This window comes from Meles meles, chromosome 19, assembly GCF_922984935.1.
Source record: "Meles meles chromosome 19, mMelMel3.1 paternal haplotype, whole genome shotgun sequence".
In the NCBI taxonomy this organism is placed as follows: Eukaryota; Metazoa; Chordata; class Mammalia; order Carnivora; family Mustelidae; genus Meles; species Meles meles.
This window is the reverse complement of record NC_060084.1, coordinates 59,730,542-59,753,520: the sequence shown is the minus strand read 5'-3', so window position 1 is coordinate 59,753,520 and position 22,979 is coordinate 59,730,542. Positions and strand designations below refer to the sequence as shown.

At 56.9% G+C, this 22,979-nt stretch overlaps 2 protein-coding genes across 9 annotated transcripts; one reads left to right on the top strand and one right to left on the bottom strand.

The window, feature by feature from the left end:
- Positions 1-1,979: 1,979 nt before the first annotated feature.
- Positions 1,980-22,894, bottom strand: LOC123930914 (tigger transposable element-derived protein 1-like). 3 transcript variants are annotated; one of them, XM_045987416.1, is made up of 2 exons: positions 22,372-22,894; positions 1,980-7,103 (listed from the first exon to the last, which is right to left on the bottom strand). In XM_045987416.1, exon 2 carries the CDS (start codon positions 6,985-6,987, stop codon positions 5,122-5,124), a length of 1,866 nt encoding a protein of 621 aa, XP_045843372.1. In that variant the 5' UTR covers positions 6,988-7,103; positions 22,372-22,894; the 3' UTR covers positions 1,980-5,121. The 3 variants fall into 3 exon arrangements, with proteins under 3 accessions (XP_045843372.1, XP_045843371.1, XP_045843370.1); XM_045987415.1 differs by lacking the exon at positions 22,372-22,894 and adding an exon at positions 9,390-9,754; XM_045987414.1 differs by lacking the exon at positions 22,372-22,894 and adding an exon at positions 9,449-9,754.
- Positions 10,779-20,163, top strand: MZF1 (myeloid zinc finger 1). 6 transcript variants are annotated; one of them, XM_045987401.1, is made up of 6 exons: positions 10,779-12,267; positions 13,604-14,039; positions 14,479-14,662; positions 15,332-15,402; positions 15,517-15,637; positions 17,124-20,163. In XM_045987401.1, exons 2-6 carry the CDS (start codon positions 13,644-13,646, stop codon positions 18,560-18,562), a joined length of 2,211 nt encoding a protein of 736 aa, XP_045843357.1. In that variant the 5' UTR covers positions 10,779-12,267; positions 13,604-13,643; the 3' UTR covers positions 18,563-20,163. The 6 variants fall into 6 exon arrangements, with proteins under 6 accessions (XP_045843357.1, XP_045843358.1, XP_045843353.1 ...); XM_045987402.1 differs by having other exon boundaries at positions 13,511-14,039; XM_045987397.1 differs by having other exon boundaries at positions 12,623-14,039.
- Positions 22,895-22,979: the final 85 nt, after the last annotated feature.

Here is a 22,979-nt window from a genome sequence, read left to right as displayed (position 1 = left end):
CAGGCGAGGGGCCCAGAGGTAGCCAGGGAAGGCTAATTCGCTCCATATCCTTCCACAAGGCAGACCATGCACCCTGTTTTAGAAACAGCATTTCTCAGAGCTCAACTTTGTACTACTGATTTCTCACTGGAGTTTCACAGTGAAGCATCCTGGCTATTCCCCCAAGAGTTCCCAATATGCCACTAACTCACAGAAAACATCTGCTGAGCCCATCTTGGGTAGATCTGGACAGGGAAACTGTTAAGAGTTCCCATGCTTTGCAGTCTCTCGGGAAGCTCCAAGAATGATAGTCAAGGGGCAGGGAGGGCCAGGGTGTGGCCCATTCACCTGACAGGAGACCCTGGCCACGCACGCTCCTTGCCTGATCTGCCCTCCTTGCCATGTATGCTCAGTCAACGTCTATAAGCAACTCCCTCTCTCCCCCTGGGGAAGCCTCTGAGTTACCCGCTGGGACCACAAACATTCAAGTACCCTGTGACACAGAGGGGGAGTGGTAGGCAAGATGTAGCATCTATGACTTTGGAGGACTCATAGCTCACCAGAGCTCCATCCGTGAAGGGTTTGGGTGGCTCTGCCAAGTCTCCAGACCACTGGTCCTCAGGACGGGCCTCAGCCCGTGCTGAGGGGAGAGGAGAAGGTTAGTGTCCTCAGCCCCACCCTAAGGGCACAGGGGTCAGTCACCCACGCTAACCAATCAGTCAGGCAGTTAGCATGTACCCCGATGCTGGTCTGGGCTTCCGGGCTGGATGAGACAAGGACTTGCCCTCCAAATCCCACAGAACACTCTGCCCTGGCCCACATGCAGCTCCCACTTCAGTCCACATACACACACATACCTCAGGAGTACACCCAGAGCTCCTGAAACCCAAGTCACTGAAATGCCAAGGAAAGGACCATGAGAACCTTCCTTTGCCTGCAGCAAGAAATTCAGTAAAGGGTTGACTCAGCAGGCCTGGGTTGTCCAAACCCTACACGTTCCAAAAGTTTGGTGCTTGACCTGCTCCTAAGAGGTAACCTCTAAGCCCCTGGATATTCTGCCTGTTAAAGGTGTCTTTATTTCCCTCAGGACTGACTCCTACACTGGAAGGCCTTCCTTCCCCCACAGCAGATTCCTACCAACCCTGAGAGGTTCAGCTTAAACCTGATGTGGGAAACAAGGGCAGAAGAAAAATTATTAAATGTCCTTAACCACTCACAAGCCCTTGACACAGGCACAGTGACATTCCTCTAGAGACTCAACTGCCTCCACCTCAACAGTTTGCGAAGGGCAATCATAGCCTGATGACCCCCCTACCCTCAACCAGGACCCTATAAGTCTACTTTAACAATTCCTTTGGAAACTTTATCTCTAAACCCTCCAAGATACATGTTGACAATCATTCCCGAGCATATGGCCCACTGATACACATCTAAGGGTCTCACAACAAAGGTTATTACTGGTAATGAATCACCTTTTTCCCAATAACAGCTAGCCCCTCAAGGTCCTGGAAACCTTGCCTCCAAAATTCCTCAGAGACTTACACCATCCCTGATCCCCTCCCAACTTGCAAGCATATAATGGACCACTCCTCACAACCCCCGGGCAGCAGCTCTTTCTGCCCATGGATCCTGTCCCCATGACTTAATAAACCACCATTTTGGGGTGCCTGTGTGGCTCACGTCATGGTCTCAGGGTCCTGGGATCGAGCTCAGCATTGGGCTCTCTGCTCAGCAGGGAGCCTGCCTCCCTGCCTGCTTCTGATCTCTGTCTGTCAAATGGGAAAAAAAAAAAACAAACCTTGGGGCGCCTGGGTGGCTCAGTGGTTTAAGCCTCTGCCTTCGGCCAGGGTCATGATCTCAGGGTCCTGGGATCGAGCCCCGCATCGGGCTCTCTGCTTGGCTGGGAGCCTGCTTCCTCCTCTCTCTCTGCCTGCCTCTCTGCCTGCCTCTCTGCCTACTTGTAATCTCTATCTGTCAAATAAATAAATCTTAAAAAAAAAAAAAAAAAAAAATCTTTAAAAATAACAAACCACCGTTTTGCACCAAAGACGTCTCAAGATTTCTTTCTGGGTCATTGGTTCCGGACCTCACCCCACCGAACCTCACCTATAGTCTAAGACTTCACCAAACCAGTTAGTCAAGATCAAAAAAAGACAGTGTGAAGCACTGCGGCTGTCCTCACACAACACGATCCCACTGTTACTGTTTTAGAGCAACCTCCGCGGTGTATGAGTGCGTGCGCGCAGGGAGAAGCTACAGTTACAAATGTCCAGAAATGGGTCCTGAAACGCAAACTCCCAGTGCGTGGGATGTGGGGAAATAACTGGAGGACGTCCGCTTTTTCCTCATGAATCTCCACCTACGGTCTGTCTTCGGCAACGGCTACTTGCTACCACGGCCCTCACGAACGAACAGGCTGTTTTCACCGCCAGTGCCTGTTCTCAGGAGCGTCAGCCGGGGCTCCCCAGGCCGGGGCTCCCCCGGTCCCCACACGCCCAACGGCCCACCACCCGGGTCCGCACGGCCAGGCGCCCGAGCAGGTGATGGCTTACAGCGCAACACTCAGCACAGCACAGGGGCGGCAGGAGGAGCTCTGGCCAGCGCCTCCCGCCGCGCGGGGTCCGCGTCTCCTACCCGAGGCCGGAGCGCTCGCTCTGGGCGGACGCACGCGGAGTGGCAGCAAAGAGGAGACACAAGCCGGGGCTGCGGCCGTCCGGAGACTTCACACAGGAAGGGAGCCCAGCTCTGAAGGAGCCGCGCGGACGTGCCTCTGAAGGGGCACCGCGGGAAGGAAGCCCGGCAAAGTCGGCTCCGGGGGGCAGCGGCGCCCACCCGCAGCCCGAGCCCAGCCCAGAACCACTTCCGGGTCGGGACCGCCGGCGCGAGGCCCCTGGCCGCCCTTCCTCGAGGACTACAAATGGGCGACGCTCCTCGGCGCCAACGCCCCCGCCGCCCTCCGCCAGGCCGCAGGCCTTGCCCCAGGCGTTTTCGGCGCTTCTGGCTGCGTTGCGTCGGACTCACCACCCCCGGAGCCTCACGGCCCGGCCCCGACGCGCAAGGACCGCGACTGACCACCCCGGGCTGGGAACCCGGAGTTGCCGACCCCTCCGATGACTGCTTCCGGCGCCTGTGCCCTTCTGCCCGCGGGCGACCCCCGCCCCGACTCGACGCCCACGCGAGCACGCGGAGGGGAGGGAAGCAGGTATCCCTGTTGCTTCTGCGCGTCTCTGGCGACGGTGCACGCCTGAGGTAAAAAGCGTCCAAGACCGTCTGTGTGGTGGGACCCTCTGGCCAATGTCCCCAGCGAGCTGGAGAACCAGCCACTCGGGCTGAGACCCAGCAACTCCCTGCACACGCCGGGCTGCGGTGATCCACCCCCAGGGCCTCCCTGAAACGCTCTGGGGCCTGGGAACGGTTGCTGGTTGAAGGCACCCGGGGCTCCCGCGCCAGGCGCCTGGAGAAACAATCCCTGGAGCCAGACCGCCCATCACCAGGCCGGGACGACCTCCAGCGGCCGTCCCCTAACTACTCTTCCGCCCAGCCAGATTCCGCCTGGGACTCCCACCCGGTCGCCTGCCCCCTCCAGCCTCCACCAGGATACTCCTTCCTCAGGGTCCTTGGGCTCTCACCAGCCACCCCATCACACCGGGCTGCCTCTGTCGAGCCCCTCTATACCGTGTGGCATTGTGAAATGACGGGTTTCCTGACTGTCAGCAAGGTCCCTAAAGGCTGAGACAACACTCCCCAGAAAGCCTGCCTATCACGTCCAGTCCTCCATGCCTGGCTAGGTCCTTCCTTGGGTCACCTGTCACAGCCTTGTCACGGAGAATGTAACAACCTCTGGACTGGCAGCTCCTGAAGTCAGTCTCACTCACCCTGGTCTCCTCAACACCTGGCGCGTTACAAGTGCTCATAAATTGTGTAATGTATCCGGTCTGTCACCAGAATCCGAAGAAAAGCTTCCCTTCTCTGTCATCCCTCTTACCATTCTCCCCAGGAAACCAAGCACGGGGCCTCATCTGACCTTTCTCCCAGGGACGCTGGCCCTCCAACCCCTCCCTGGCCCCCAGCCCCAGGGATATGCTGACAGCAAGCCCATCAGTGAGGTGTTAGCTGGGACAGAAGTAACAGGAATCCTTTCTCCCATTTTTATTTCTTGGCGTGCCTGTGTGTGTATATGTGCATGTGTGCACGTACACATGCGCCTGTGTTGAAAGGAGTCCAGAAGCCCAGACATCCCTATCCCGTCACCTGTGGCTCATCCAGCTGGAACACAAGACCTTCCCTTGCTGACTATCTGTTTTGGTGACCCAAGTGGTATTTCTGCAGTAAGGTGGACACCCCATGATGCCGGTTGTTACAGTTTGGGGAACAGGAAAACAAACTGGGATGAGGGGAGATAATACGACTGGGGTGGGGGCATATCCATCAGAATCAGAGCTCAGGCCTAGCTCAGGGAGGGGGTGGGCTGCAGCCAGTGTACTAGGAATTAACCCTGAGGTGATCCAGCTCTTAGAGGAGTGGATAGTATTTTCCAAAGAGCACCAGAACTGGGAGACCATCACAGTCACAAAAGGGTCAACCTCAAAGGCTAGAGGGAAGCCAAGACGACTACAACACAGAAACTCAGGGAGGAAAACATCTCCAAAAAAGGAAGTGATCTCCAGTATCAAAATCCACAGAGAATCAAAGTGCTCAGGCACAGGGCAGGTACCAGAGACCTGGGTCAACAGAGGCCATGAAGATGGCATGTAAAGTGACAAAAGGTCATGTTGAGAGCAAGAAACCCTCACCTACAGTTGGAAAGGAAGGGTCACAATGGTGTAGGGAGTAAGAAGTCAGGTTTGGAAAATGGGAGAGGCAGGTCTTAGTTCTGGCCCCTGACACAGCTGCCCTGGCAGACTGTGCTGGGCAAAGACCATACTACAGGATGTGTCCCTGTCATGGGTGGGCACTCCCGGGGCCCTGCAGTTCATCTGCCAATCAGAGAACAGCACCCTTCTGTTCCCCAAGCCTGTGTGTCACTACACAAAGAATACAACATGAGCTATGAGAACCCTGGGGAAGAAGCAGCAGTATCTGACCTCCAGAAACAAAACACTGTTAGAGAGAGATCATGTGAGGTTAAGCCCAAGCCCCAAATCATACAGGACAGCCAGAGGTCTGACCTTCATGACCTGTGCCCTTAGCCACCTCCTCACCCTCTGTGGGCCCCACTTGGAGCAAGGGCAGGTTTCCTGCCAAATCCCTTGGTGCCACTGCCAGGGGCCCCCCTGAGGATGCACCTGCCCGGGCCTGTCGCCTCTTTTCCCGGTGCAGCTCCTGGAGGCGGGCAAGGGCACAGTGGACACCCCGAGACGCACGGAGGCTGCGTTCCCGGTTTGGATCATTCTCCAGGAGGACCCGTAAACCAGCAGCGAAGTGTGACAGGGCCTGGCCCAGGTGCTCAGGGCTCAGAGCACCCACATCAGCATCTTCAGTCCCCACACCCACTACAGCCTCTGTGAAATCTGGCTCTGGTTTTCCAGAGACCGAGCCTTTCCCTGCCTGCCACGGCAACCCAGAGCCACAGATGTCCCCACCATCTTCTACATCCTGGGGGAGGCCGTGGGGTGGGGGCTCCCCATGGGCCTGCAGGAGGTTGGCAACATCGGCCTCGGCTGCATCTCCAAGGCCCACGTGGCTGGCTAGTGCGACAATGCTGCGGCGGAGCTGAGGCACAGTGTCCGGCTCGGGAGCGCCAGGAGGCACACACTCGGGCCAGAGCTTCCTCCAGGCACTGTTCATGGTGGTGGGCTGCAACTCTGCCCAGGCTCTGGCTATATTGTCCACGGCAGTCACAACAGTATAGCTGCGCCAGAACTCCCGCACAGAGGGTCGGTTTTCACCAGACGTCTCCTGGACCAGCTGGCTAAGCGTACGGCGCAGGTAATAGGTCTTGAATGTGGCAATGATACCCTGGTTCATGGGCTGGATCAGGGCTGATGTGTTCTTGGGCAGGAACTCAACTCGCACATGGGGTGAGAGGCCACCCAGGTGAGCAGGGTGGCAGGGCGCACCGTCCAAGACCAACAGGGCACGGTGTGGGAGGCTGTGGCTGGCACAGTAGCTCTCCACGGCAGGGCAGAAGCAGCTAGTAAACCACTCCTGGAAGATGCTGGGTGTCAGCCAGTCGTTGCGGTTAGAGCGCCACACCACCGGAAGGCTGGCCTTGGAGCAGCCCTTGAGGGCACGCGGGTTCTCCGAGGGGTACACCAGCAGCGGCTTTAGCTTGAAATCACCAGCTGCATTGCCACCAAGCAGCAGGGTCAGGTGGTCCTTAGAGGCCTTGAGGCCAGGCCCAGCTGCCCCTTCCAGGGCCAGCAGCATGCGCTCCGGGAGCCGCTTCCAGAACAGGCCAGTCTCGTCCACATTGAACACCTGGTGTGGTGAGTAGCTGCCCTCCTCTAGAATGGTGCGCAGCACGGTGGGGTAGTGGGCAGCAGCCTGGGTGTCCGCCACAGATGGCTCATCTGTCAAAAGCACATTGTGGCGAGCCTTGAATCGGGCAAACCAGCCATTACTGGCCCCAAAGGTCTCAGCCTGAGTGCCATTACCCTGCTCATGCTGCAGCTGCACAAAGAGCCGTCGGGCCTTGTCCTGGATGAGCAGCGTGCTGATAGGCAGGTTCTGCCGCTTTTGCTCCTCGATCCAGAGGCTCAGCAAGCGTTCCATATGGCCCATCACTACACCCCGGCAGCGGGTCAGCTGTGTGGCACTTACCGGTGTGGCTGCCTGAGAATTGGCCCGGATCTTGTCCTTGTTGACACGGATCGAGGCAACAGTAGAAGTGGCCAGCCCGAGGGCCCGGGCAATCTGAGTCAGCTTCTCGCCTTCCTCAAACCTCCGAAGCACCTCTAACTTCACATGCAAGGTGATGGACTTTCGGTCCCGCTTGGCAGTGTGGCGGAGGCCAATCCCACCAAGGGATGCCTTCCCCGACACTTGCAGCCGGGGAGTTGTCTTCATTCCGCCTCCCTAGGCCACGCACCTTGATGAGGTCTCTCCCCAGTGCCTATCCACAGTAGCTACCAGTGTGCCCACGATGGCAGCCCCTTGGCCTCTCCTGCCATACCTGCCTCTGCCTGTAAGACAAGGACACATGGGCATTAATGTGTAAGTACATGGAAGTGCCAACCACCAGCTGACCCTCCCACATCCGACAAAGAACACCCAGCCCTGCTGACCACTTGCCTCAGAAGCGTGCCCAATCCCTTCTTTTCCTACTGCTGAAAACACTGCACATTCAATTCCAACCATTCTTTGCATCTAGAGGAGCCTGTCACTTAGTTTAGCTTATGAGATCAAGAAAAGTCTACTAGGAGACTTTGCTCTCTTCCCCCAGCAAACCTCCTGCACCACGAGACCCACTTCCCACACACCGATGAGCAAACAAGCTACCCATTTCCATGCTTCCCACCCAAAGACATCAAACATCAGTGTGGGTAGCTGAATAATGGCTCCTAAAGACGTCCAAGTACTAATCCCTATGAATAAATTACCTAATATGGTGGGGCACCTGGGTGGTGCAGTGGGTTAAGCCTCTGCCTTCCATGATCCCTTATGGGATAGAGCCCCACATCGGGCTCTCTGCTCAGGGGGAGCCTGCTTCCCCACCCCACCCCACCCCACCCCCGTGATCTCTGCCAAATAAATAAATAAAATCTTTTTTAAAATTACCTAATATGGCAAAAGGGACACTGTGAGTGTGATTAAGTCAATAATCTTGAGATCAGGTGATTATCCTGGCTTATTCAAATGGACCCTAAATATAATCAGAGGGCTCCTTGCAAGAGGAGGCAAAAGATTTCACTCAGAAAGCGGCAATGTGACCACTACAGCCTAGAGCCTCCAGAAGGAAACAGCCCTGCTGATACCTTGATTTTAGCCCACCTCCAAGATGATACATTTGTGTTATTTTATTATTATTATTATTTATTTATTTATTTATTTGACAGACAGAAATCACAAGTAGGCAGAGAGGCAGATGGAGGGGGGAAGCAGGTTCCCTGCTGAGCAGAGAGCCTGATGTGGGGCTCAATCCCAGGACCCTGGAATCATGACCCAAGCCAAAGGCAGAGGCTTTAACCCACTGAGCCACCCAGGCACCCCACATTTGTGTTATTTTAAACCAGTCTTTTTTCAGTAATAGGTTACAGCAGTCATAGTAAACTAATGCAGGAGGAAACCAATATAATTCGTGCCACCCCAGAGAACATCTGGGGATAGAGGAGGAAGGTGGTTCTCCACACAGCAGCCACAAAGATTCAGTAAGCACTAAGATCCTGTCCCTGCTCTGCTCAGAGCTCTCCCAGTTCTGAGTAAAAGCCACAGTCCTCACCAGATTCCTCAAGCACTTCAAAGCCTCCTCCTTTACTTGGCTCGCTCCTGCCCACATCCTTGGGGACTAAGGGTGCTCCTGTTTCCTTCAGCCCAGGGCTCAGGCTCTTCCCTGTTATCAGCATGGCTTGTTCCCTGTCTTACAGATCTCTGCTCAAATGTAACCTAATCAAAAAGGCCCTCCCTACATACATTTTATTATACATCTGTCACATGCTGCCTGAGGGCAGGAGCTGTGTCCGCTGAGCTCTCTTGTGTCCCCAGGCCCAGGAATAGTGCATCCAGTAGGCACTTGATGATGAAATTATTTTAAACTTCAAGTACATTATTATTAATTTTAAAGTACAGCGGTGGGAGGCAGTTTCCATCTTGTCCCTACTGCATAATGAACCACGCGAAAGTAGCACCTGATCAGTTAAAGAAAAAAAAATTTTTGAAGGCGTGCCTGTGAAAGCATGAGCAAATGAGTGAAGGTCGTTTCCACAGCGCCTATGGCACCTGTCGGTATCGCATCAATTCTTTCAGGGACTCGTGGGCTGCGCATGCTTGAAACAAGGTGGCACAGGCCCAAGACCCTCGACCCTGGGAGGCAGGGAAAGGGTGGGCATGGTTAAGGCTCCTCTTGCCTGGAAGCCGTCCCCGAATTCTGAACCCCTCACGAGCCTCTGTTCTTTCTCCAACATCCACGCCTTCCTCTGCTCACCCACGATTTTAAATTAATTCACCCGTGTGTTCATTCATCCATTCCCTCCCTCCAACGCTCAGGGGAAGTCTCCAAGCGCGCCGTCCGGGGAGACTCAACGGCCCAACGTCTAGGTGGGAGAGAGGGTTGTCCCCGTGAGACTCCAATTCCCATAGAGCGGCGGGGCTGCCGGAAGCGCCGACCGACCCCCACCCCGCGCTCGTCCCGGACTGAAAGTGCCAAGGCCTCTCTCCGTTCTCTTCCCGCCGCTCAGGACCAAGAGAAACGGCGCCCCAGCCCCCGCCACCGCCCCCAAAACCCGGGCCCCCGCGCGGCCGTCCGCCCTCACCTCCGGACAGCGACGTGGGCCGGCTGCTTCAGCTGGGCCGCTGGGGTTGCGACTCTTACCTGTGTCCTGCCTTACAGGGCCCGTTTCCGGAGGCGGCCGAGCTCAACCTCCGTGTTCTCCGCGGAGGCGGAAGATTGCCAGGGACTGCCGGGATTGGAGGAGTCGGCGTGGGGCCCGCCCCTGAGGGCGCTCCCAGGCCCGCCGGGAAATGTAGTTCCGCGACGAGGACGCTGTGCCTCGAGGTCAGCCGGGGGCGACAGAGGCTGCCTCTGCCGAAGCTGGCTTTCTGCCTCATTTCTAATTTTTCCCTCCCCCTACTTTCTGTGTCTTTCCAACGTTCTCCCTACTTCCTTCCATTTCCGGCTCTGTTTTCTCTTTTCTCTTTTTTTTTTGTTTGTCCCCCATCCTGGAGAATTAATTCCGCTCAGACCATCAACTTAAAAATAAACTCAGTGAGTGGGCTTGGAAGAGTTACTTACCTCGGGAAGGGAACTTGCAAGATAGCACAGGCGGTTCCAGGAAGATGAGAAAGAACAGGAGGGGTGAAAGAAATGAGGAGCCCGTGACCCCAAGTCATGGGCCCGGGTGTCTCAGTTCCCGCTCAGTGCCCTGGGGGTGATACAACTCTAATCCCAAGCATGTGCGGCCTGGATTCCGATCAAAAGTTACTTCAGAGGGAAAGAATTCCTTCATTTAGGGAGTCAGATGAGCCGAAGCTGGCTTGGTAGACAATGCTGGGAATCGCAGAGAGGGCTCCCAATCACCTTTTTTTACGTAATCAAAGGAGCGAGACTGATACAAAGCGAAGGTCAAGCAAAGCTTTATTTCACGCCAAGCACACAGAATCAAACCAGCCAGTCAGGGCCACCTCTTACAGAGCCTCATAGACTAACTTTTGTAGAGCAAAGGCCATATGGTTGAGCCTGGTCACACACAAGTGGCCCATGAGATTGTTACACACAGAGAAATTTGCACAGTCATACTAGGTCACACACGGTTGGCCAATTGAATTACAATTCACCCTATAATAGCTATTTGAACTAGCCTATCACCTTGGTCAGAATTGGCGCCAAAGGCAGGGCCCACCTTCTTCTTCTTTTTTTTTTTTTTTAGATTTTTTACTTATTTTTTCGACAGAGAGAGATGACAAGTAGGCAGAGAGGCAAGTAGAGAGAGAGAGGAGGAAGGAGACTCCCCGCCAAGGAGAGAGCCTGATGTGGGGCTCGATACCAGGACCCTGGGATCATGACCTGAGCCGAAGGCAGAGGCTTTAACCCTCTGAGCCACCCAGGGACCCTCTTTTTTTTTTTTTTTTTTTTTAAGATTTTATTTATTTATTTGACAGAGATGACAAGCAGGCAGAGAGAGAGGGGAAAGCAGGCTCCCTGCTGAGCAGAGAGCCCGATGTAGGGCTTGATCCCAGGACCCTGGGATCATGACCTGAGCTGAAGACAGAGGCTTTAACCCACTGAGCCACCCAGACACCCCTGGGGCCCGGGCCCACATTCTTTAGGGAGATAGTGATTGGATGTCTCCACCTGACCTGACTCATCCCTGCATTCTGGCTCTGTTATCTCCACCTGACCTGACCCGCCCTGTATTTCGGCTCCATTATCAGGGATTGGTTGACCATATGTTAATACATAAACAAAAAAAATGGCTATTTAATCTGAGATGGAATCGCTCTGGCTAAGTAAGCCCTTACACTACTGTTCGTTTCAGGTGAGTTTTCCTAACAGTCTACCTCCAGCTCCCTCCTTGCTGTCCCCCTTCTCTAGGTCTTCGAAAACTCTCCACCCATCTTCGCTCTCTCTAACGCCTGTCCTTTCTCTCCCCTTGCCTCTGTATGCCCGTCCCTTGAATCTCAATAGCTGCATGTCTTGTCTTTGTGAATCTGTTCTCCCTCTCCTTCCAGATCAATCCCTTCCTGACCCTCTGCCTTGCTAACTTCCTGGACATCCCGTTCACCCGTCCTGACTCTCGGATCCTCTGGCTTCTTATCTCATTCTCTAGGTCTCTGAGAGTAGAAACCCCTCTTCATTGACTTTCTTTCCTCTCCGGGTCTCGTTCCCTGGATCTGTTCAGTTCCTTTCACTGTCTCTCCTCCCAGCTCTCTCTGCTCCTGAGTGGGTCCCCGCAGGCTCTAGGCCTCTGCCGCCCCTAAGTCTTTGTGTCGGCCTCTACTCACCCTCTCGCCCGGCTTTCCTGCCCTAGGCGGTTCCCGCAGCCCCACCCTACCTCACCTCCCCCAACGCCTCTCAGATGCCCTCCCGGTCCCCACCCGGCTACCAAAGCGCGTCCTAGCCCCGCCCCCCCGTTACAAAGAAACGCGGCGCGGAGCCGGCGCACACAGAGGGCCCAGCCGACTACACTTCCCAGAAAGCACCAGGCCGAGCCTCTTCGCCATTTACAGTCCGGCTGGGCGGTGCAGGAGGCGCCACCCTTTTAATGCGAACGGTTGCCATGGAGACGTGGACTGACGGCGTCCTAGTGAGAGCGGTGATTGGTGCAGACCCCTGCTCATCCCTGGAAGGCCCGTAAAGAACTGAGGAAAACGTGGTGGGGGGCATGCGCGGTTGGGAAGACGGCGCTGCTGTCCGTTGTCGCCTGAGAAGCTTGCGCAAGTAGACGGGGCATGGACGCCTGGATCTGAGGCGGGGAGCGCGGGAAGAGGCGGCCGGGCGTGTGATCTGGTCCTTGCGAACAACGCTACCCCGGGCAACGGGAGGAGAGTGGGAAAGGAGGCGAGCGTGGGGGAAGGGCAAGGTGGCACTCGGGCTGATGCGTGGAGCATTCTGGGAGACAGAGTCCGGCCGGGGAGGGGGAAGTCGGCGAGTGCGCATGCTAGCGAGCGCGGAGCGGCCCGCTGAGCGTGGAGGTGAGGGCGGGGACCTCTCACCCAGGGAGGCTGCGCCGGGGACCCGGGCGGAGGCCGGGGACTCTCGGATTCAGGCTGCCCGGCGAGACCCGGAGCGCGGAGCAGAGGTCTAGACGCTCCCCCTCCGGCGAGCCGGGCGCTGTAGCGCGATGTTCTTCAATCGCAGTGCACTGCCAAGCGACAAGGTCTCGGAGCCCCGCCCCCCCGGTTGCCATGGCGGCACTAAACCTGCCGGGTGAGGAGGGAGGCGGGGGGCTCTCTAAAGTGGAGGTTGCCCTCCAGGATTTCTGGTAAATGTAGTTCAGGAAGCTTCGCAGTGGCTGGCTGGCTTAAAAATGGTCCAACTTTCTCCCAGGGTTGCAGGTTGGCCTGGAACCTTGAGGATCGGAATTTTGACCCACGGGATCCGGCGGCCCTGGAAGTCGAATCTACTCACTTAATAAACTCAGATTTCTTCACAAAGCCCGCACATTACTCCCAGCTGCAAAGGGAGTAGCAATGGCGAGGGAAGGGGGGGCAGCCCCACTTACAGGGGACGGTAAAGATGGGTAAACAGGTTCACAGAAACTAGCCAAGGTTACGTAGCAAATAGGCAAGATCACAATCTCCGATCTTGCTTGCAGGCATCTGGTCCAGTCGTCTTGCGGCCCTTGTGGGCCCCCTGTAAGATCCCATCACCTCCTAAGCCTGCCTAAATCAGGGAGCTGAAGTGATGGTGGGGCATTACATGGTGTGATAACTTGGGCCGGTTTAGAGGATGGGACTGAATGGAGGGAGAGCGGGATGCTGCCTGGAAGTGTGACCACAGAGTTGACCTCGCCCATGTGTGGGGGTGGGAAAGGCTTCCCTGTGGAACCAAGCTGAGAAGAGAATGGTCAGAGAGACTAGATGGGAGAGTGGGTGGTGCAATGACCGGGTGGTGTTCTGGGTGGTGTGGGGGGGGGGGGGGGCTGGAGTGTTGCTTATGGCCATGTGGTGAATACTGCAGATGTCATTTACTTGGCAATAGGAGATCCGCACATCAGGGATGGCGTGGTGCATGTAGAAGGACAGGATTTGGGTCGGGGCGGGGGGGGGGGGTGGGGGGGAATGCCTTTATATGCCTAAGAAGCACCCTGTGTTTGGAACAGGGGAATGCCAGAGACTGTATATAGGTCCCAGCTAGAGACCAGAGACACAGGTGCCTGGCATGTGACCACCTCTCTGTGCCTCAGTTTTCTTACCTGCCTTCCACTCAGTACAGGTCTGAAAATGGAACAACAAAGCATACAGTAGTCGCTCAATAAGCATTTGCTGCCACTGTCCTCGCAGGAGCCTCATCCTCTTCTTCTCCTAGGGAAAGACATTATCCTCGGAGCCCCAGCCCAGTCTTTCCAATGAGGCCTGCAGCACTAGGCTCCCCAGGTCACACAGCCCTGGAAGATGAGGGGCCTGTCATGGTGAAGCTGGAGGACTCTGAGGAGGAGGGTGAGGCTGCCCCATGGGATCCCGGCCCAGAGGCTGCACGCCAGCGTTTTCGACACTTCCACTATGAGGAGGCAGTGGGTCCCCAAGAGGCCCTGGCCCAACTCCGGGAGCTGTGCCGCCAGTGGCTACAACCCGAGGTGCATTCCAAGGAGCAGATGCTGGAGCTGCTGGTGCTAGAGCAGTTCCTGTGCGCACTGCCCCCCGAGATCCAGGCCCGTGTGGAGGGACAGCGGCCAGGCAGCCCTGAGGAGGCAGCTGCCCTGGTCGAGGGGCTACGCCAGGAGCCAGGAGGTCCCCGGAGATGGGTAAGTCGGTGGCCCTGAGCCAGGATCCAGGCTGGAACAGTATCCAGCTGTGCATCCCCCTGGCAGGTGCCATGCTCGACCAAACATCTGTTCTTTGTGGTTTGAAGTAGTCACTTGCAGCCGACCTTCTGTGGGAGTAAACACTTCCAGAGCCAGCCTCACTGGCCCATCCCTACATTGCCTAGAGTCACGGACATAGGAGGGGATGCAGGGTGGGGAGAGAGAGAGAACACTGGGCATTCGCAGATGTAAGCAACAAGAGAGTAACTGCAGGTAGTTCCTTTACCCCTGACTCAGTGCTAGGGGGAATGTAGGTCCTTGGAGAACCTAGTGGGTCAGGACCTGGGGTCCTTTGATGAGGTAAATGCCCATGAACCCACTGCTTGTGCCCAGCTAAACTCTCCGGATGGGTCCCTAATGGTGAGGGGCACCTTCCCAGGTCACAGTCCAAGTGCAGGGTCAGGAGGTGCTATCAGAGAAGATGGAGTCCTCCAACTTCCAGCCCCTCCTTCAAACCAAGCCTCAGACTCCAGAACATGGGCCGAGGACACCATCTGAAGCTACGCAGGAGTTACCATTGGGCCTTCGGGTGAAAGAGGAGCCCACGGTTACAGATGACCCAGGTGAGGGTGGGCAAGGCACGCATGGCCCAAAGCCTGATGGAGTAGACCAGGGGAGCCTGGCCTCAACAGCCTACAGGTCACCTGCTGGCTGGAACTATTCATGTGTACTGGCATCCCCCACCCCACCCCCATCCTGCCTAGCCAGTGAACATCACTGCTCCTCTCGTGCCAAATCTGACTGCCACAGCTGTGTTTCTGTGCTCTCCCCTGACATGAAGTAGGCTGTTGAGATTTTGGGGTGGGGGGGCGTGTGGGGTTCACTCCCAAGGAGATGCATTGGGAGACAATAACTGGTCTCTGGGGAGCAGGTGGCAGGCTTGAATGTAGGTGGGTGTGGCTGAGGGAGGACCCCAGAACGCTAGGAGGCAGCCCCTCTCTATATTACTTCTTCCAGGTCTGTGCCAGAGCTGGCCACCCACACTCTCCCTCATTCCTGTGCAGACCCTAGTGCAGTGCTCCCATCCACCCTTGCTGGCCATCCTGCCCAGGGCTCATGCAGGGGTCTGTGCCTTGAGCCTGTCTCATCCTGCTACAGCTTCTCCTGTGGCCTTCCAGGGGGTTCTGCCTTACTCCAGCCCCAAGTCTGGATTCCAGCATCTGGCATACCACTGAGGAGGGCAGTGGGGTGGGGACACCCTGGGGCCACCTGACCCCAACCTTCCTCTACAGAGCTTCTGGATTCTGGGCCTCTAGCCAATCCCCAGGAGGTCACCTCCACTCTCCTGCCTGAAGAGACCCAGGTGAGCCCATACAGGCCATCCTCCCTGTCTGGGGAGCCTCAGTGGGTGGGGATCAGGTGGGTCCCTTCCTTAGCCTAGCCGGGCACAGATGAGCAGTGACCACTGTGCTTACAGGGCTGTGAAATAGTGCTGGACCAGGCCTCTCCTCACAGCGAAACTGGACTTGAGGGGCCTTCATGGAGGGAGCATCCTGGCGTCCTGTGGCAGGAGGAAGCTGGAGGCATCTTCCCTCCAGGTGAGTGCAGGCTTGGTAGGGCTGGGCCCTCTGACGGGCAGCACCACATTTCCCCTGTCCCACTCCTGGCCCTGCTCAGGTTGCCCTCTCAGTCCAACATGTTCAAGCTCCTCCATTCCGTGGACTGTTTCTTGCAGCATATAACCTCCTGTGCTCTCCCCTGGCATGGAGTAGGCGGTTAGAGTTTCCATCAAGCTCTCTGCTGAGTTCAGGTTCCCTCCAGCTGCTGCTTCCCACCACAGTAAAACCTGAGAGCAGGGCCTGTATTCCCCGTACCCCCCTCCTCTCCCAGCCCTGGCATCCCAGATGGCCCACAGAGTCTGGGTTTGCCCCCACTAACTGGGTAGCAGGGGAGAGAGGGTCTGGATCTGCCAATGACAGCAGGTTAGTAGACAGTGGGTGGGCAGAGGGACCTTGACACAGGGCGTGGATGGAGCCGTACAAAAAGGAGGCCAGAGGCCCCTGCTGTCCACCTCAGCTACACTGCTCTAGGTCGGCCATCACCCACTCTCTGCCTCTTCTTCCTTGTTTCCTGGACTGCTCCTCTTTCTTGGTTTACTCCCTTGTTCTGGTGGACCTTTCTGGGAACCATGGTATGACAGATAAAAAGTTCTGAGATGCTCTATCTCTTAAAACACTTACCTAACATTCTATATTAGGCTAGTGGGGTTACATGAAGAATTCTTTTTACTAATTCAGTTTCAAAGTTTTTTCATCGTCTTTGTTGGTAAGCCCTTTCGGTTTGAAATTTATCCCTCTCAATTGTGGGAAACTGGCTTGAATTACTTCTCTGATTTCCTTTCCCTCCACTGTTTTGTTCCCTTGTTTCTGGAATGTGTATCCTTGGCTGTTGGCTATATTGCTTCCTCAGTGTGGTCTCACACCCTCAACCCAGCCTTTTGCCAAAATGAGAGAAGAGATCCAGGAATCAGAGCTACATCAATGCCCACCATCTGCTCAGAATTCTGTGCTGAGAGAGTCCAGGGCCGGTCCATGCAGTAGTTCTGAACAGCCTCCCCAGCATGTTTGGTGGCCTCGCCCCTTCACCTCCATGGCCAGAGCTACCTGGTACCTCTAATCCCAAACTTTTCGAGTCTTCTTCAGGGTCAGATTGATTTTTTTCTCAAGCAAGGCACATCAGACCAAAGTGCTGCCGCCTGTCCCCTCTGATCCCCATTTCTCTCGTGTTGGCTTCCCTTCCAGCCTCCCTCAGACCTGCCCACTTCTGTGTATTTGCAGAAACCATCATCACTATTGCAAGGCCAACTATCCCATATGTGTCCTGCAGCCCTTCCAGAAAGGCAACTTTTGCAAACTTAAGTCAGGCCTGGAAAGCTTGTCCCCATCTTCTAAATCTTCCTCATACTAGGTTCTGCCTCACTGGCTAGTTTCAGGTCCCTCCAGTTCACCCTATTTACCACGGGCTGGAATGGGGCCAGGCACAGCTCTCTCGGTGTGACTGAGTGAACCCCGTTGTGCAATGCAGGGTTTGCCCTCCACATGGACAGCGTCTCTGCTAGCGCAGGCACTGTGAGCCCCCACCTCCACATCCCATGGGACCTCGGCATGGCCAGCCTCACAGACCAGCTCCGGTCGCCCTCCCGAGAAAGTGGCTTCTCACATGCGCTTGTGCTCCCCAGTGGCCCCGGAGGTGAGCAGAACCCCACGAACGAGGGTCCTCACCAGCTCCTGGGCCCCATACTGGCCACTGGCCGCTGGCATACACCCAGGACCGAAGGCCAGAGACGGGGTCGCCCTAGCACAGGCCCCGGGGTGGGGCGGGGTGGCTGCTGCGACGTGTGTGGGAAGGTGTTCAGCCAACGCAGCAACCTACTGAGGCACCAGAAGATACACACAGGAGAGCGGCCATTCGTGTGCAGCGAGTGCGGCCGAAGCTTCAGCAGAAGCTCGCACCTTCTGCGTCATCAACTCACGCACACTGAGGAGTGGCCGTTTGTGTGCGGCGACTGTGGTCAGGGGTTCGTGCGCAGCGCGCGCCTGGAGGAGCACCGGCGAGTGCACACGGGCGAGCAGCCCTTCCACTGCGCAGAGTGCGGCCAGAGCTTCCGGCAGCGCTCCAACCTGCTGCAGCACCAGCGCATCCACGGCGACCCACCCGGCCCGGGCGCTGCGCCCCTCAAGCCTCCCAGCGCCCCGGAGCCCCCAGGCCCCTTCCCCTGCAGCGAGTGCCGTGAGAGCTTTGCGCGGCGAGCCATGCTCCTGGAACACCAGGCGGTGCACACGGGCGACAAATCCTTTGGCTGCGTGGAGTGTGGGGAGCGTTTTGGCCGCCGCTCCGTGCTGCTGCAGCACCGGCGAGTCCACAGCGGCGAGCGGCCCTTTGCCTGTGCCGAGTGCGGCCAGAGCTTCCGCCAGCGCTCCAACCTCACGCAGCACCGGCGCATCCACACGGGCGAGCGGCCCTTCGCCTGCGCGGAGTGTGGTAAGGCCTTCCGCCAGCGGCCCACGCTCACGCAGCACCTGCGCGTGCACACGGGCGAGAAGCCCTTCGCCTGCCCAGAGTGCGGCCAGCGCTTCAGCCAGCGTCTGAAGCTCACACGTCACCAGCGGACGCACACCGGGGAGAAACCCTACCACTGCAGCGAGTGTGGCCTGGGCTTCACGCAGGTGTCACGGCTCACCGAGCACCAGCGGATCCATACCGGGGAGCGGCCCTTCGCCTGCCCTGACTGCGGCCAGAGCTTCCGGCAGCACGCCAACCTCACGCAGCACCGGCGCATCCACACGGGCGAGCGGCCCTACGCGTGTCCAGAGTGCGGCAAGGCCTTCCGCCAGCGGCCCACGCTCACGCAGCACCTGCGCACCCACCGGCGGGAGAAGCCCTTCGCCTGCCAGGATTGCGGCCGCCGCTTCCACCAGAGCACCAAGCTCATCCAGCACCAGCGCATCCACAGTGCAGAGTAATGGTACTCACTGTACCCCTCCTTCTCTGCATCTCCGTTTCAGGCCTTTGGTTGGAGGGGAGGGTCTTCGCTCCAACACTAACCTCACAGGGTTGCTGGGAGGCCTCTGATCAAGTTTGGGTACAGATGGGCCCACTCAGGACCTGGTTCCCAGTAGGTGCTCAATAAACAGTAGATGGAACGTGGGTCTGTAAATCTACACACTCAGTGCCTCCCAGCCTGTGCAGGTCCCTCTTCCCCCCCACCGTCTACCGCTTCGGCAACCATGCAGTCTCTGTGAAAGCCATAGACTCCTAACAGCCCCTCCCAAGGTCTCTGGGTGCCACCTTGTACCGTGGTTCCTGTACTGTTTGCCCATGATGGCTTCAACCCGCACAACCATGGGCCAAGCCAACTGCCAGGTATGAACTGGCCCAGTTTTCCCCTGCCAGCCAAGATCATCAAGGGCAGTACAAGTAGCAAACTGGTGCCCAGCAGGCCAGAGCTGGGGATGTGTCTATAAAACTTTAACCTTGGAAAGCTATTTCTTAGGCATTAAAGCTAGAAGGTTTTATCTGGAAATCTAGATTCTTTCATGCATGTTAACTACCAGCGGATGCTGAGGTTAGGTTCCCCTTAGGATATCCCAACCTGTCCAGAAATTAACGTCCACTGGAGGCCCCCGGCCAGTTCTCTACCCCCCTAGTGATCATTCATATTCTCTGGGCCACAGCTGCCACCACCCTAGCCAGGTGTGCAACCCCCAAGAGCTCCCCAACACTGGGTGGTGGTCCCTATGAAGAATGTGTTCAGCAGCAAGTCACAGGAAGCCCAGCTGTCAGCAGCTTACATAAAAGTGCAGATGATGCCAGTGCAGGTTCGGTGGCTTGCACACTGGGCTGGCATCTCTGGAACCCTCTGGGACTTTTCACATGCCATTGCTTCTTGCCCCAATTATCTTTCCCTTCCATCCAAATTGTGCAGGCTCTTGACCTAGTGCGCCCCGCCAACCCCAACCACTGGGTACCCTGGGTGCCAAAAGCGGGATGAGAAGCAGTGCCAAAGGAAAGATCGTCATGCATCAGCATCTGGCTTGGGACATAAACCCCACTCTGGGCAGGTGTGAGCCTTCCCTTGGCCTGAGGGGTTCTAAGAACAACCTTTTGAGGCTCATGTGTCTAAGCTTCTTCCAGGGACACAGCTGGACTTTGCTACAAGACTGGGGTCCTGAAATCAGGGAAAGAAGCCAGCCTCAGCCAGAAGTTTCTAGTAGCCATCCCAGAGAAGGTGTGTTCCCTGCCTCTTTCCCTCCCCCACTCCACCCCTCTCTCCACCGCCCCCCTGACCTACCCCCAGCCAGGACCAGGGCCACTCTGGCATCTGACAAAGTCAACAACTCCCCATGTAGGGGTACTTCCATGTGGCACCGTTGGGAGGTGGGGGGAGGCCGCCTGGGCCCTAGGCCAATACTTCCTGTCCTCTTCGATCACAAACAGAACTCTAAGGACCATGACCTGGGATATACTAATCAGAGGGGTAGAAAGCAGTCACTGGGGGCGCCTGGGTGGCTCAGTGGGTTAAAGCCTCTGCCTTCAGCTCGGGTCATGATTCCAGGGTCCTGGGATCGAGCCCCACATCGGGCTCTCTGCTCAGCAGGGAGCCTGCTTCCTCCTCTCTCTCTGCCTGCCTCTCTGCCTGCTTATGATCTCTGCCAAATAAATAAACAAAATCTTAAAAAAAAAAAAAAAAAGAAAAGAAAAGAAAGCAGTCACTGAGTCCCGAGGTGGAGGCTAGGAATCAGATTAAGGAAGGTGCACAAACACTGAGGTAGCTAGTGTTGTGAGGTTGAGTATTGCCGAACTTCATAAATTCTATAACATGGATTTTTTTTCAAGTCCTGTGTGAATTTTATAATCAGAAACAAAGAGGACAAGAAAGCTCACTCTCGTGTTTTGATCATCTTGGTGTTTAAAGAACATGAAGAGAAATCTGCACACATATGACTACTTAAGAATCTGATATTACACACAGGAAAAATTATCACACACACAAAAGGCATGGCGACAACAGGCCAGGGCCCCGTGCCTAAAGTGGTAAGTCCACAGACCCACCTACTGAGCCGGTCCTCTAAGAAACATGAATGATGGGAGAGTCCCCCATGAAGGGCCATTTCTGCAGCTGGCTGGGAACAGCCCTGCAAGGCAGGCTGGGGGTTGTGAACCCAAGTGCTACCATACTATCAGCAGGGCTGAGGGCTTGGACAGAATGACCACTTGGCCTCACTCGGCCAGAACCAAGGGAGGGAAGCAGGAGAGGAACCCCTAAGACAACTGGTCACCTGGGGAAGCTACAACAGTGCCCAACCAGCCTGTCCCTGGGTCATCTGGACTGAGCCCATACAATTTGCTCCCAAGCACACCCTCCCAATGCCACATCCATCCAGTTATCCTTACCCCCAACCCCAAGCTTCCCAAATCTGCCCAATTCTCTCCAACCCCCAGCACTGCTCTGAGCCCAGCCACCCATTTCCAGCCTGGAGGCCCCCAGCACTCTGCCTCCCTTTCCTGCCCACTCCTGCCCCTCGTTTGCAAAACAGACCCTTGCTTCTCAGTGACAGGTCCCAGAGGCTATGGTGACGCACCAGGTGCACTCGCACCTCACTCTTCAGCTGTCATATGCTGCCCAATCCCTCCAGGTGCCAGTCCCAGCTTCCCTCTGAACCTTTGATATGTGGAGCCCTATGCTGTGTGTCAAGAGAATGCAGGCCCAAGGGGTACAGCACTCTCACCGCTCGACACCTGTACCATGAGAATAACAAGGAAAACACAGGTGCACCACTTCCAACCCAAAACCTTGTCTCAGCTCAGCTATCGCCTCCTCCCTGGCCCAGGCCCCATGGCTCTGCATTTTCTTGCATGGCTAAGTCTTCCCCCACAGATGGTGGGAAAGCCATGAGGTCAGAGACCACAAGAGTCTAGCTTTGACTAGTGCAGCAAGCACCACCTCTCCAAGGAACCAATACCCTATCCTTAGATGGGCCTTCAACTGATGGCCTCAGAAATGGGCCTGAGGATGGACACATGGTTTAGGCTGACCCACAGGCAGTACCCTTGAGACTTTGGCTGCAAACTGAATGGTCATCAACCCTCACCGGGCGATGGCCCGTACAAGGACAGGAAAACCAGAGTGGCTGAGAAGAACAGGAAGGGATAGAGGAAGAGGATGATGGAGTCTGGAGGGGCCACCCGAGTCCCATGACCAGCCATGTCTGGAGCCTAAGAATGCTGGAATGGTTGCAACGCCAGCCCCAAACTTGGGCTGTTGGCTGTTTCTGAGTCCTCGTCCTCGTCCTGGCACCTCGCCAGCACTCGGTGCTCGAGCCAAGAAAGGACGCTGGGAATGAGGCTGGGATAACGGGACAACCAGGGGCACAAAAGGGGTGTCTGGGATACTAGTACTGAGAAGTGAAGGGCCTAAAGAGGGAGCAGTCCGAGGAGCCCGGGGACGTCCACGGTACCCGAAAACCCACAAGGCGGGAACTCTAAGGAAGGAGGCTGGGGCCAGCCCAAGACCCGAAAAGGTGGAGGTGATGACAGGGGCCGAGACGGACACCAGGTCGGGTCTGAGGAGGTGCTGGGGGTGAGCGGGCGTCAGGGCGACTCCCCTGAGGCGAAGCCAAGAGGGGCCCGGGAGCACCCCTGCCCGACGGGACGGCCAAGACTACTTCCCCGGGGCTCCAGGCGATGACGGCAGGTCGCCTCTGAGACCGAAGAGGACGCGCAACTCCGGTCGCACCCGCCCACCCACCCGGCCCCCGGCCGCGCAGCTCACCCGCCCGACGGCTTCCGCGGCGACAGCCGGAAGTCCCCGCGCCGGCCCGCTCCGTTTCCTCCCGCCCTCCGAGGCCCGCTGCGCGGGGTGTGATTGGAGCGGAGGCTGGCCGCACGAGCGGCGGAAGGTCGCACGGCGTCTCCGCGGGAACTCGGGCCCGGCTCCGAGAGGGCCCCCGCCCCACGTCCCACGTCCCAGCCAGTGTCCACGCGTGTCAACCCCCGAAGTGCTTACCACTCTCTAGCACGATACACGTTTTATTTGCTAGTTTACCTCAGCCAGAATCTCCGCGCGTCCGTGGCGTTTGCTATGGGACACCGAGGGCGCCCGACCCCGCCCTCTTTGGCAAAGCCTACGGCCTCGCCCGGGCTCTGGCCCGCCGTGATCACCCTGCCACTGTGACCTCCTGGGGCAAGGCCTCGTAGGACTCACCCACGCCACAGTCTGCACAAGCGGACTACCTTTAAGCAGGGTAGCGCATCTACCCTACTTAAAGATGGCGGCGGCACCGCCCATGCGTGGACCCGCGAGCGTCCCCGGAAATGACCGCGGGACGGCCTGCACGAACGGAAATACCCGAACCCAGCCGAACAAGTCCGAATATCAAG